This window comes from Megalopta genalis, chromosome 17 (genome assembly GCF_051020955.1).
Source record: "Megalopta genalis isolate 19385.01 chromosome 17, iyMegGena1_principal, whole genome shotgun sequence".
NCBI lineage: Eukaryota > Metazoa > Arthropoda > Insecta > Hymenoptera > Halictidae > Megalopta > Megalopta genalis.
In genome coordinates this window covers 2,691,005-2,704,987 of record NC_135029.1, presented here as the reverse complement: position 1 = coordinate 2,704,987, position 13,983 = coordinate 2,691,005, and the positions used below count along the sequence as shown (strand labels likewise).

General features: G+C 36.1%; 3 protein-coding genes across 4 annotated transcripts; 1 reads left to right on the top strand and 2 right to left on the bottom strand.

Annotated features, from left to right (window-relative positions):
• Positions 1-121: 121 nt before the first annotated feature.
• Positions 122-2,939, top strand: LOC117222800 (uncharacterized). Of its 2 annotated transcripts, none has more exons than XM_033474728.2 (4): positions 122-327; positions 1,185-1,610; positions 1,732-1,828; positions 2,063-2,939. In XM_033474728.2, exons 1-3 carry the CDS (start codon positions 261-263, stop codon positions 1,824-1,826), a joined length of 588 nt encoding a protein of 195 aa, XP_033330619.2. In that variant the 5' UTR covers positions 122-260; the 3' UTR covers positions 1,827-1,828; positions 2,063-2,939. The 2 variants fall into 2 exon arrangements, with proteins under 2 accessions (XP_033330619.2, XP_033330618.2); XM_033474727.2 differs by having other exon boundaries at positions 1,732-1,852.
• Positions 2,940-3,169: 230 nt separating this feature from the next.
• Positions 3,170-6,731, bottom strand: LOC117222811 (galactokinase). The gene is made up of 3 exons (XM_076527250.1): positions 5,923-6,731; positions 3,448-4,020; positions 3,170-3,222 (listed from the first exon to the last, which is right to left on the bottom strand). Exons 1-3 carry the CDS (start codon positions 6,158-6,160, stop codon positions 3,170-3,172), a joined length of 864 nt encoding a protein of 287 aa, XP_076383365.1. The 5' UTR covers positions 6,161-6,731.
• Positions 6,732-6,788: 57 nt separating this feature from the next.
• On the bottom strand, positions 6,789-8,537 carry LOC117222798 (uncharacterized). Its single transcript, XM_033474725.2, has 2 exons — positions 7,731-8,537; positions 6,789-7,524 (listed from the first exon to the last, which is right to left on the bottom strand). The coding sequence occupies exons 1-2, from the start codon at positions 7,815-7,817 to the stop codon at positions 7,261-7,263; spliced, it is 351 nt and encodes a 116-aa protein (XP_033330616.1). The 5' UTR covers positions 7,818-8,537; the 3' UTR covers positions 6,789-7,260.
• Positions 8,538-13,983: the final 5,446 nt, after the last annotated feature.

Here is a 13,983-nt window from a genome sequence, read left to right as displayed (position 1 = left end):
ATCATTTTTCTAATAATATTTACACGCCCGCATACCATGTATGCCATCTGGGGAGAGTGTTCAAAATGTAAAGTTACGTAGCGTCGCTACTGTCCTTATAGAGTTGCAATTGGTGGAAGCCGAGGCTAGCGACCAGTTCAATTTCAGCAGAAGCTTACGTTGGACGTATTTGCGACGCGTTGTTGCGGAGTTCTGTTTAACACCTGATTAAAAAGTATACGTAAATAGTTGATCGAAACTGTTCTTATCTCGCTAGAAAAATGAGATTAGTGTATCTATTTTGCATTTTCCTGACTATAGCAGTCTGCAGCATTGCGAGGAATGATGGTAAGTGTAAAAGTTTCTTGCCGTATTGCTTTCGTGGAGTCTATTAACGTTTCGTGTGTCTAAGAATGTCTAATACGTACGAAACATTTCCCTGTAAAATCTCTCGTCGTACAGTTCGTGTGATATTGTTCACACGTGTGAAAAGTAACGGTACACGCTACGTGATGAGGTGAAAGGATACTGGAGAATGATATTCTACAAATTTTGTAATTTTACGCAGCGGTCACGAACGTTTGTTTTGCACTAACACGAAGCAACCCTTCGCTATATCGTTCGAAGCCTCTAGAAACGCATATGGATTTAATTCCATTTCGTAGTTTGACGATTTCTAATAGCTTGTTTCGGATTTCTCGGTTAATTACGATGTCCTCCAATACTTTTGCATAGAGGTTTAGTACTATTATTGATTTTGTGTAACTTTCATATTCTACAGTCCCGTAACTCGCTATGATATCTTATAGTTCGGCCAGTACATAAGAGTGGCGTTGGTTTGTTGTAACGTTTACAGCATACCGTGCTTTCAAGAAATTTTGTTCTAAGTCATTCTAGTAAATATTACGACATTTTGTTCGTTCTTATATATTGAAATATACAATGAGTCTTTTTCAAATAACTCTTTCGCAACTAATGATTTATTATGTGATATGTTTTTCTATCATGTGCTCTACTAGCATAATTGAATAAATACATTTCACAAATTTAAAGATTACGAATACAATTCTATAGAAATATTATATTAGCAAAGAGAATTTATTGTTTGTATAATTTTAATTTCTAGTAAATGTATAAATACTATAAATGAAGATATGAAAAATTACCTATATTAATGATTTATGTCCTGTTAATTCTTTACACAGCTGCTCCAACAAATGAAGAGAATATACCTGCGAACAACAGTCAGGTATATACTGCTGCAGAACCTGGAAAACCTGTAACTTCAGGAAATCCTACTGCAGTTACTCCCAATGCTTCTATAAATATAAGTAATATTACTATCGCTAGCTCTGATGTTAAACCTACCAATGCTACTAAAAATAATGATTCCGAGATAACTACTTCTTTACCAACAATTCCAACGAAACCAACAACTACGACTACAACAACTAAAATACCACCAACTACATCTAATAAACCTAACGAACAACCAATAACTACTACTATTAGTACCACTACTAGTAAACAGACTACCGTTTCACCAACATCTGTTACAACAGCAATTCCAATATCAACAAAGGAAGCTCCACCACACAAAGAACGGCAGTTTGATGGTCTCAGTTTCGTAGGTAAATATTTTATATCTTTTATTATTCTATCTAAAGGTAAATTACATTTACAAAATTATTTGAGGGAAAGCATAGCATAATAGTTTCCTATAGTTGCATCATGTTCTTTACATTTTTGTAGGTGGCATCATTTTAATCATATGCTTGATGGCAATTGGTATATTCTCCTACAAGTTCTACAGAACATTGAACGAAAGAAACTACCGTACGCTATGATGGTGAGGAGGTCATCGTCTCAAAAAGTACCGTTTTTTGACAACTTAAATGCAGTTATTTGAACTGAAAACTATAAATTTTATTATTCTATAACAATATTGCGTATTTTTATAACGCACTTAAGTGTTGCGTGGTTTAAGTGCTCTTAGTAATGTGATGTGCAAAAAAGCGAGTTCCGTTTATTTGTACCAATTACAAAGAAAAATTACATGTATTACAGTATTGTCTCTCAACAGATTCGCACGCGTATTGTGATTGCGAATGCGATTGCGAGAACGAAAAGCTAATTAAACGTGAAAAGCTGGAGTGGAAGGGGAAAGTACAGAACCTAAGGGCGTGAAAAAGAAAGGGAGAGAAAATCTGAACGTTACCATGCGTATGCGCAGTTCGCGCATGAATGTTGACGACCAATCAAACATACATTCCATTAAGAAGATTAATTTGACGAGATAACGATCAACATATTACGTTCGATTTGATTTCGTAAAATATATTTTTTATTTTCATCCTTTTTTTTTATTTCGTTAACGAATGTACTTCGTACATAAAAGTATAACGGTTACATTAGCATAAGATCATCAAAATGTACACAGATATGAAGGTTCCTATGTGTATATTTATAGAAAAATTAAAAACATGAGAATAGAGAATTAATCGGTTAAGACAGAGTTTTGGGAAATGGCTGTAAAGGATGCCGATTTCGAGAATTCAAAGTACTGGATGTTCTCTAAATGCAGACTATCGTCCCTGCGGAGATAATATTTAGCATTTAAATTTGGGCGATAGCGAGGGCGGTGGTGCTCCGTGTCGCTCGAAGAAACGTGACGTTCGTGTGTATAAAGTGTAGTCGCTCCTGTGGACGACTTTACCTTGTAGTAACGTTGACGTGGAATTTTCATAGAATTCATCAGTGAGATGAAGCTTCGGAATCTCGACCTTTGTACCTGTTGAAACACGATAGATGTGTAATGGTTGACGAAAATTGAAAGGGTTTCAGCATACCACAAATCGAACATGCTGCTTAATATTTTGTTGTGAAGGGTTTCAGTTACGTTGTTCATTTTTTGTAAATCTTTAACATCAGCGGAGTATAATAAAACTTTATTTTGAATAGTTTGTTCTCGAAAATATATATTTTCTGTTGCTGAGATGAAGAAATAAAAATTACCATCACGAATACAGATGCGCCGTGACCACGGCTGATTAAACTTGCTCCTATAACACCCTCCGCAGATTGCAACGCGGTTACGACACGCTCGATATCGTCTGGCAAAACGTCGAACGATTCACGCGTGCATTGATCATTTTCCCACAAAAGTCTCCCTGTAACATTCATCAAACGTTCATTCTATAATTTTCTCCACTGGAAACATCTTTTGGGATGAATGCGTGGTACCTAAACAAAAAAAAAATACCTTTGGAAACATATTTAAAGCGAGAGAGACAGGATTTACTATTATAAAGAAAAGTATATATACATAAATGCCTAAATAATATAACATATATTCGATGTAATATTTTAACAAGCTATGTAAAATATTTGCTTATATGAATTATACAATATTAAAAGTATGCAATGGAAAAAAAAACGGCAAAACAAATTGTGTTATGCTTTCTATACTGTTTGGCATCCTACCCAACTTCTTCCATCGTTGTGCTTGTATTGCTTTTATCATTTCCGATATTCTCTTATCTTCCTTGTGCATATTCTCGGCCAAGGTCATCGTATCTTGAGAAAACAGACGTTCCATCATCGAAGCGCCTTCCGAGTTTGCACGCCATTGGGATTTCGTGTTCCTGACGATCGCGACTTCTTTCTGCCGCGATAGATCTAAGTGGTACTTCGATGATTGCCGGAGATTGATATTTGGAAATTCGATAACAATCATTTCCACTTTGATCGTCTCCCAGACGTAGTTGTCGATGTTCAAATACCGCGGATCGAAGGCAATTATCGTATCTTCGTTTCCGATTACGGAAGTCAAGGAATCGGCAGTACGATTCTGCCGTGATCCCGAGGCCAGCCTCTGCGCCAATTGACACATCAGCGTCTTTTCCAGCACGTTCGTTGTTTGCGCATTCGTAATTGCCTCGAGAAAAGTGTATAATGCGACGACCAGGGCGGAACTGCTACCGAGACCGCATTTTACCGGCACCGTTGAAACGATCACGATCTCAAATCCCGGAACATGCACTGTTATCAGTGTGATGACATTAATACGCAAGACAGTCTTTTCAAATTCCATGTCTATGATTAATCGAACTCGACTCAACATTTAGATCGTGAAAAGAAACTTGGCTTATTTTATGATATTTTCAACGGCTACACTTTGAAAATACTGTGAAATATTTAATTGCGGAGCAATGAAAATGAGGTGTAATAGATTTTCAAATGTGGCATAATGTAACAATATTATGCTCGTTTGTATTTTTTATCGTCGTCGAACATATTCTTGTTCTTCGATTTAATCCCCGAAATAAATAAATTGCGATTTTAGTTAGGGAGTGAGATATATCCTTCGTAAATAAAAAAACCAGGACTATATTATGAATATAAATACATATAGATTTTGTTTAACAGTTAAACTAATGTGTTTAAAAATATTGTAGCGTGCACAATGTCTGTGTTACTGGATGTCTATTTTAACATTCATCATACATTAGATTGATAAGCTAAGAATGATTGCATTTAAACAGCAACATCGGGATCTAAATGGTTAAATTATTCTATCAGTTCTAACAGTGTAGTTTCCATGCTCGGTTTCGCTCACACTGACAACTAGTTATAAAAAGACTAGAGCAAAAAATATAAATATGACTTTTGTGCTATTGTAATTTCTAGTTATTAACCCTTTTAGTGCTGAACGACGATATATGTATTGTCGTTTGGTACACTAGAGTTGTGTTATATGCATCACAAGAGGTCTATATTTCAAAATAACTTTATAAAACGTTAAAATACGTCACACACGTAACACACAATTCAAAGAAAAATGTTTATTAAATTTTTTTGTTATATCTTATGCTGCTCAGCGTCGAGGTTCTGTATATGCCGGAGCGATAAGGTAGAAACGGGACACGGGATATCCCTTGATACAGGGTACATAGTTTCTTGAGACCGTAATCGCAATCTTCACAATGTTTATAATAATTATCAGACAGCTCAAGTGACACGCCGTGCATCGACACGGCGAGGCTAAAATCTTTCTTTCAGTCTTTATTGATCCTTCTAAAAACCGTCAACGTTTTGATAAAAATACAATTTGTATTTTTTTTTTATTAAAAATTACTGAAAATGAAGTACTTATATTTTATACCACGTGACATGAAAATATTGTTCGTAAAAGAGAAACTCGTTTCTATGTTTTTTATCATTGTTTATATTACTGTTATTCATATATTTTTCAATAGGTATTGAAATACAATCGCCATTACATTACTCTCCCATTCTTCCCCTATACGCTGCGTTTTGAATGTTTTAAATATCATTCTTAGTTTGGTTTTTATAGGCTTCTTCCTAAACCATAGTAAATTCGTCAAATTCGTCCGGTTATCTTCGCATAGACACCGGTTTTTCGTTCGGCACTAAAAGGGTTCAAGATAATTATACTATTTGTTTCGATGTTATTGAAGTTGATATTATCTGTATATTATTTCCTCCGTAAGTAATGCATATTTGATGAATGATCTGCAATTTTCATCGATAAAATGCGTTATTGTTTAGTCTCATTTGTCATGTTTCATTTGTCATTGAGAAAATGAATTCTATAAAAGTGAGCGCGTGTAAATGAATAGAACCCCCAACAAAAATTCAATAACGCGTTAAACAAATATTTATAACAAGTGCTACAAATCTGGTTTCGTTGAGCGCGTTAAAATGCATCGAAAAATATTATGCACTGACAAACATTTGTTCCACGGTTACCACATATCATTTTGTATTCTACGTGATTATCCGATTTCGCTGACTTTCAATTAGCCTGAACGGGATGCTTCTCGAATTAACGCTTCGCAGTAATCTTATCGCACTAATCCAATCCGTACTAAACGTACAAAGTGAAAAAAGAATCTAGAATAATGATGATCGGGTGGATACCTCGTTTGGCCTTGAAACATTGTATTGTTGCCTTTAAATACCGTATCCACGCAGGATTCTCCGCGTGCATCTGGAGATTGTCATCGTTCACATAAAACCTACACGTGTTCTCCTCGGCCAATTCGTCCAACAGCGTTTTCACGTGACACCATTTGTTGTCTCGACTCCGTTTACCAACTATCAACGTGACAAGTTGAACGGCCTGTTTTATTTCAAGAGAAGATAATGGACGACACATGTGTGTGCGTTACTGTACGTTTCTGTTACGTTTTGTGTACTATGACTGCAGGCTTTGCATATCCAATTATCGTCGAAGCAAGAGGTGAATTTACGATAAACACTGTGCTCCAATGACGATTGCCGTTTAGGTCAACCGTTGACAAGGTATTATCAGTGGCGAAAGTCATTGGAGCACCGTGGCTCTGTTGACGAACACACTTTTCACAACTGCAGGGTGACCAAAAACGAAACGAATAACATTCATATTTAGCAGCTTATGTAGAAAATCTTTATCGCGAGTCTGGCTCGTAGTTTTGCTCCAAGGAGTTAAGCATCGTAATAAACGTGCGCATATCATAAATATAATTTTCTCTTTTTCTTCCAAGAAATTGTTACAATCGAAAAACTTCTAATCGTTGTAACTGCGAAGATAATGATCCGACAAGATATTAATTGTTTTAAGATTTTATATTCGATGGAGATGTTCTGCATAGAGTATTTCACAATGTAGCATACGATTCTTTTTTTTTGATATCTCAATTATTTAATTTTTTATGAGTATTTAACGTTGATTTTTTGTGATAAGAACCTGTTTTTTATTCGACCCGCGGCCATTTCTACGATTATGAAAATTTTCGAAAACCCGTTAGGCTACATTTTAGATAATGCTTTTTAGTTTATAGATCAACAAAATGTTTTTAATTTAGACGTCTGTTCTATATGAAAAGGGATTTCGTAAACAACGAATAACATCGCCGTTTCCTACGATTTTTATTGACAAAAAAGAATCGAAAAACAGAACTGAAACTTACGTTTATATTCTCTTAGAAAGGCCGTATCTTTTATTCAGTAATCACATATAACAAAAAAACTCCCAAACATTACGTATTTCTTAATGCTTTAGGGTAGCGTCCCCCCTTAAAGGCGTTAATTCATGGTCGCGGAGTTAAGAATGTGACCTCGATATATCGCGAATGTGTAACAGCGCAGTTACCAGGATGAACGACGGCGATAATTCAGCTAGAATTAACATAGGATAAAGTCGTTGTACTAACTCAGGCTTTACGATATTTGCAGAATGACCGAAGTGATTTCTGTTGCGTACCTTCCGCGCGAGTATTATCGCGTAGCCACCCTGCGTGTAACAGATAAATTTTCACGTACCATGGACAGCGAGTTACTTTCCGCCAGATTTGTGCCCTTGCCGGCTATAGTGAGGCATCCGGGCGCGTACACCGCGCATGTAGGGAACGCGCCGTAAGTTTGAATAAAGTCCTGTTCGGCGAGGTTCAGCAGATCATCGACATTAGGCGTTTGTTGTATATCGTTCGCGGAGTCGTCGGCCAGGTAATATTTGATCAGTTTGTGGTAATCCTCGAGGAACTGCGCGGACGAAGTTTCACAGTATGTAAATGGTTTTCAGTAGTTTTCACGGATACGCGTGAATCGTTGCAAGGAGTTTAACAAGAATTTGCTCGCGAACAATGCGACACGCGATTTCTCACGGAGCAACGCTCGGCGGTGGCGGACTATGGTGGAAGCGGAAGTTTTATTCGGATTTTTCTATCACGAACAATGAGAGCTCTTACTTTATTGTTCGATGAATTGCCGACCGTGGAAGAGGCACACGCTGCGCGGATATTACGGGATTTATTGTTCACTCTGGAAATAGCCATCTGAACGGAATCCAAATGTTCAAATAAACCGATTTTTAATTTGACACTTCCGGTACGTTCGTCGGAGAGAAAGACGGAGGTAGAAAACAAGCGAGAAGCTCCTCCCTGCGAATTTCTATATTTCTCTCTTCTTTTATTTTTTCCTGTTTGTCCTGGCGCAGCCGTCGCGCGAGCTGTCACGTATTTAATCTGTACGATGAACGAAGACGAGAAAAATCTTCTAATAATTTCCTTGTTTGTGAACCGCGTCCGTAGAAATGAAATCAGTCAACAATATTCTGTTTCCCGTGAATGTGTCGAAATATTATCGTTCGTGATGTTTCGCCAATAAGGAAATATATTCGCGGAAGCACAGAGCAACAGCACTGAATCAGCGAACATTAATCAATATACGATAGCGTAGCACGTACCATGGAAATTAAACCGTGCTCAAATGTTGAATGTACAAGTTTGTACGATACTTGTGGTTACGTAAACCTTGAATTCTTCCTTGGAAATTGCAATTGTATGAAATCACTTCGCAGCTGTTACTTAATATTTATTAGATGTGCATATATTTGTTAAATACATATTTATTTATAAAAAGTTGGGACGCTCGAAGTTCAAAAATGTTTGAGTTCTCACAAAGTTATGGATTCGAATTTCACGAATCTATAAATCAGGTTTTGATTCATCTCTAATTTATTTATCTTTCATATAATATTCCTTCTACTTGTACATATACACATTATCACATCAAATCAAAAATTAAATGACATGTATTCGAAAACATGTAAATTAATTAATATTAATTAATTAATTATTATTATTAATAATTAATTATTATTATTAATTAATTAATTAATAACATGTATTATAAGATGCATATATTACAAGATTATTTATTAAGACTATTAAAAAATACATATATTATAAGATGTATTATAAAATCTATTACAAGATGTATAAAAAGTTTTATTATAAGGAAGATAAATAAATATCAAGTAATATATAGTATATTTGTATAGATATTCTACTTTGTTTGTATCGTTTGTTTTATACAATTTGTATTAATACAGAACTTTATAATCGGTAAATTGTTCGAGAACAATATGTTTAAGATAATAATAAATCAATTTATAACCATCTTAAAATTAGTTACTTACTATCATTTAATAAACACACGACAATTGTTTGCTTTATTCGTTTAAAGTTAGTATGAGAATACAGCATGTTTGAAAAATAAAAAGAAAATGTTATTCATTGTTTTGCGTATGTTAATTTTTAATTAAAGTAATCGTAAAAAATGAACTCAATATAGATTATGAATTATAGAGTAACATTGATTGTAACTATGTAATATGGCAATTTAATAATATTTATATTTGCATTTTATGACACAGATGCGATGTTGTCGAAGAAAGATAATATACGAGAAGAGAAATGGAAAAAACGTCTAACGAAAACGTGTGCTGAAACTAAAAATTGTTCGAGAGCGACAATATCCTTCTGCCAGTGACGTCTGTGTTGCTGGCGATAGTATAACGGAAATTGCTGGTGTATCGACACAGAAGAACCATACGCGGCGTGTGGTTATCCTGTAGTATGATAATGAGTCGTACGTCACGAACGTTCACGTAATTATCACAGCGTGAGGTTTCGAGCTCGGTCGAGATACGAGAATTATGTAAACTGCATCGAAATTAATGTGAGAAAAATTCTACTTATGTCAAGATCTCGCAATCTGCATTAACGTAAATCGACGAAAGGCATCAGCAATGCATAGATTTACGGTTTGTGTGTTTATAACTGTAATTGCGAATATTAGCAATATGATAATTGTGGTAAGCTATTGTAAATTAACATATGTATTTGAGAATTATGTAATGAATCTATCTGCAGGAAAATGTTGTGGGGTGTATACAGGGTGTTCCACAATTATTTTAACAGCCGAAAATGAGGGGTAGCTGAGGTCATTTGAAGTAACTTTCTCCTTTGCGAAAATGGAATCTACGGCTTTGTTTACGAGTTATTAACGGAAAACGTTGGCCAATGAGAGGTGACGGCGCGAAGTTCGAGAGCCCGCAGCACGAGGCTTTGACAGATGGTCGTGACGGACTCGACCCGCGTTCGAAGTATTGAACAAATCACGAAGCGAGAACTTTCCGGATTTTTTTTACTACGTAACAGTGATATTTTTAAGAAAAACGCTGTTCACCTTTACTTCAGAACGTCTGAAGAATATTTACTAATTTTTCGGACCCGAAATAGTAAGTAATTTAACCGTGACGGCCGTTTTAATTTTCTAGTGTGCATGACACCTTGTGTGTAACATGAAATTTTTAAGCAAGGTGTACAGTGAAGATTAACAAAGTACGTAAATGATATTTTAATTTAAATAATTCCGTGTCCGAACACAGTTCAACGAATGATTCGCAAAGCTAATTTAATAGATAATAATCGTGTTAAAGGACGTAAGAGATATGTTTGTTAGAGAAATATGGAGAATATTATCAATAACCTTGACATAACCTTGATATTAACCTTCATATAACCTTGATATGCCAAGGTTTATTTATTAAGACTATTAAAAAATACATATATTATAAGATGTATTATAAAATCTATTACAAAATGTACAAAAAGTTTTATTATAAGGAAGATAAATAAATATCAAGTAATATAGTATATTTGTATAGATATTCTACTTTGTTTGTATCGTTTGTTTTATACAATTTGTATTAATACAGAACTTTATAATTTAATAAATAATAATCGTGTTAAAGGACGTAAGCGATATGTTTGTTAGAGAAATATGAAGAATATTATCAATAACCTTGACACAACCTTGATATTAACCTTCATATAACCTTGATATGCCAAGGTTATGTCAAGGTTATATCAAGGTTATGTCAAGGTCAACATATGAAATTTTTAAGCAAGGTGTACAGTGAAGATTAACAAAGTACGTAAATGATATTTTAATTTAAATAATTCCGTGTCCGAACACAGTTCAACGAATGATTCGCAAAGCTAATTTAACAGATAATAATCGTGTTAAAGGACGTAAGCGATATGTTTGTTAGAGAAATATGAAGAATATTATCAATAACCTTGACATAACCTTGATATTAACCTTCATATAACACTGATATGCCAAGGCTATGTGAAGGTTATATCAAGGTTATGTCAAGGTCAACATATGAAATTTTTAAGCAAGGTGTACAGTGAAGATTAACAAAGTATGTAAATGATATTTTAATTTAAATAATTCCGTGTCCGAACACAGTTCAACGAATGATTCGCAAAGCTAATTTAATAAATAATAATCAAGGTTATGTTAAGGTTATTGATAATATTCTTCATATTTCTCTAACAAACATATCCCATTCGTTGAACTGTGTTCGGACACGGAATTATTTAAATTAAAATATCATTTACGTACTTTGTTAATCTTCACTGTACACTATACTTAAAAATTTCATGTTACACACAAGGTGTCATGCACACTAGAAAATTAAAACGGCCGTCACGGTTAAATTACCATTTTGGGTCCGAAAAATTAGTAAATATTCTTCAGACGTTCCAAAGTAAAGGTGAACAGCGTTTTTCTTAAAAATATCACTGTCACGTAGTAAAAAGAAATCCGGAAAGTTCTCGCTTCGTGATTTGTTCAATACTTCGAACGCGGCTCGAGTCCGTCCCGACCATCTGTCAAAGCCTCGTGCTGCGGGCTCTCGAACTTCGCGCCGTCACCTCTCATTGGTCAGTGTTTTCCGTTAATAACTCGTAAACAAAGCCGCAGATTGCATTTTCGCAAAGGAAATAGTTACTTCAAATGACCTCAGCTACGCCTCATTTTCGGCTGTTAAAATAATTGTGGAACACCCTGTATTTCTAAGTATTTATACGCTGATTTGATACATGATATTGTAGATTTTATAAACTTCAAACATAGTCAATTGTTTAATATTTTAACATAACAGAAAACTTATTGTTAGCGAAATGAAGAATTGGTGTTCAAAAATCTACTGAAAATTTTAATCAATATAATTTTGATTTTACACGAGTTTCTGTAAATGAATTCATTAAAATTAGCATATTGTGTAATCTACGTACTGAATGTTGTAACAGTATTTGTAGAATAACTTCAATGGAGTAATAGAACAATTAAATTTGGAATAGTAAAACAATTGAAAGGTCGTCTGCGAATAGTTTGTAATTTAATTTTATTATTAATGTCCTTATTGTGATATTTACCAGTAACATGACAATATTATGCAAATAATAGCCTTATAACTATTACATCTATCCTGGCTAGTGGCAGGATTTTGTATGGTAAAAAAATAAGTAATCTCTACGTTTATTAACATGTGTTGAAATTTATTTTTCAACAAGATCTACAAAATACCGTATATTATTGATTTTAAGTAATAAACTTTAATATTTATTATACTTTTATATTTATTACGTATAAAATACGCTGAGTTCAAAAATATTCGATCAATTTTTACTACATTTTTCTCTCTGTTCTTTGCAGATTATATGTATAAACGTACGTCAAATTGTACAACCATATTTTACTGCATTGCCCTAGGTCAATACTGGAAAGAAACCGGTTGTAAGATAAAAAATAACTTAAAAACAAACTTAAATATCTGTAAAGATATTGAAAGTGTATTTTTTAAAGAGATACGGGTTTTCTCAAATAGACTCAATATTCAATTTAATTCTCCTACTATATTTGAATTATTTTTAGATAGTCCGACGTTTCGCACAAAAATGATTTGTGACAAAAATGTACATAAAATATATATAAAATGTATATTCCTAGAATTTTTCGTCTTATAAAAATAACAAGACCGAATTTATTTAGATTTCGTGCAATCTTTACTACAATAAACCAATGTTAAGAACATTCCCTTTGAAAATTGCAAATTTTCTCCTTATAAAAACTCCACCTTATATCAACACCATGCCATCATCCCTCTAAATAAATACAGTCTTTCGTATGAAGCAATAGACGTCGGTTACTTTTAGGGCTCGGTAGGTTCAGCGGAGATAAGGTGATCGACACGTGGAAACGCGGCGCAACCGGTAACAGCGTGATTCGCTTCAGCTAGAGAAATCTAAGAAAGAATCCCGGGGACCGCGGTTGGCACGGGTGGTCCGTTTCAGAAGAAAATAGGCGCAGTCGTGAGTTAAACTCTCGCTAGGGGCGGAGTCCCTGCCCTTCGTCAATAAGAGCATGCTCTCTCGTATCCCTTTACTTCGTCTTTCCGCTCCCCACCTTCGAGGCGGCTCGCAGCATCCTCTCTACCACCCTTCATCCTCATCTACGTTCATCTCCCGTACACTCTTCTCGATCTTCCCTCCCCCCCGCGTAATCAGTCGTCTCCCTTACCGCTTCATTTCCCGTCTTCCCCTTGCGCCATTTTCATCTCCTCCTCTCCTATTAAATCACATTCTTCCGTCCTCTCTTTCTCCCATTTCACCCGCGACCACTTATCTCGCTCTCTTTCCACCCCGTTTCTTTTCCTTCCTGTTTTGTCCCACTCTCTCCCTAGAATTTGATCTCTCTCTCTCTCTGTTTCTCTCTCATTGTCCCCTTCGTCTCTCCCGCGGCCCCGTCGCGCCGAGCATTTTTCGTTGTTCTCGAAATACACCCGCGACACGTATCCGAGGAACCGCGAATGCCGGATGCTGAATAGTGGATGCTGGATAGCGGATGCTGCGACGCCATCGTTGGCGAACCAGCCGAGCTAACTCGGCGAACGAGCCCCACGAGCAGCCGGCACGGAGCGGAGTCTCGCAGCCGAGGCTCGAATATGCGCCCAAGGTGAATCCTGATGAACGTATCATCGATCGGTGGTTGCTGAACCACCCGCCGCGCTCGGTCCACGCGTATACGCGCGAAGAGACGCGCTGGTGCCTGTGCGAGCCGTGCCGCTACCGTTACTGTTGCTTCCGACACCTCGGGCATTCGAGATTTCCCGACTGAAACGGAAACTCCCCGGCGAGGGATCATCGGTCCCGACTCCTTCGACGGCTCCTCCCGTCGACAAAGGCGGCCCCGAGAGCACCAGATCGACCGAGAAAAAAGAACGGACGGACGGACGGGGATGAAACACTGAGGGAGGAAGAGAGAGAAAGAGCGAGGGAGAGACAGAGAGAAAGAGGGAGGGAG

What these genes read in the sequence shown, in the direction of transcription:
- LOC117222800 (XM_033474728.2), top strand. Translation starts at nt 261, where the DNA reads ATGAGATTAGTGTATCTATTTTGCATTTTCCTGACTATAGCAGTCTGC. An exon ending in CAGCATTGCGAGGAATGATG is followed by an intron (nt 328 to 1,184) that starts GTAAGTGTAAAA and finishes TTCTTTACACAG; the next exon opens with CTGCTCCAACAAATGAAGAG. An exon ending in TGATGGTCTCAGTTTCGTAG is followed by an intron (nt 1,611 to 1,731) that starts GTAAATATTTTA and finishes ACATTTTTGTAG; the next exon opens with GTGGCATCATTTTAATCATA.
- LOC117222811 (XM_076527250.1), bottom strand. Translation starts at nt 6,160, where the DNA reads ATGTGTCGTCCATTATCTTCTCTTGAAATAAAACAGGCCGTTCAACTT. An exon ending in ATGTTTCAAGGCCAAACGAG is followed by an intron (nt 4,021 to 5,922) that starts GTATCCACCCGA and finishes CACTGATAACAG; the next exon opens with TGCATGTTCCGGGATTTGAG. An exon ending in GTTGGGTAGGATGCCAAACA is followed by an intron (nt 3,223 to 3,447) that starts GTATAGAAAGCA and finishes TTTTTTGTTTAG; the next exon opens with GTACCACGCATTCATCCCAA.
- LOC117222798 (XM_033474725.2), bottom strand. Translation starts at nt 7,817, where the DNA reads ATGGCTATTTCCAGAGTGAACAATAAATCCCGTAATATCCGCGCAGCG. An exon ending in GCAATTCATCGAACAATAAA is followed by an intron (nt 7,525 to 7,730) that starts GTAAGAGCTCTC and finishes TCGTCCGCGCAG; the next exon opens with TTCCTCGAGGATTACCACAA.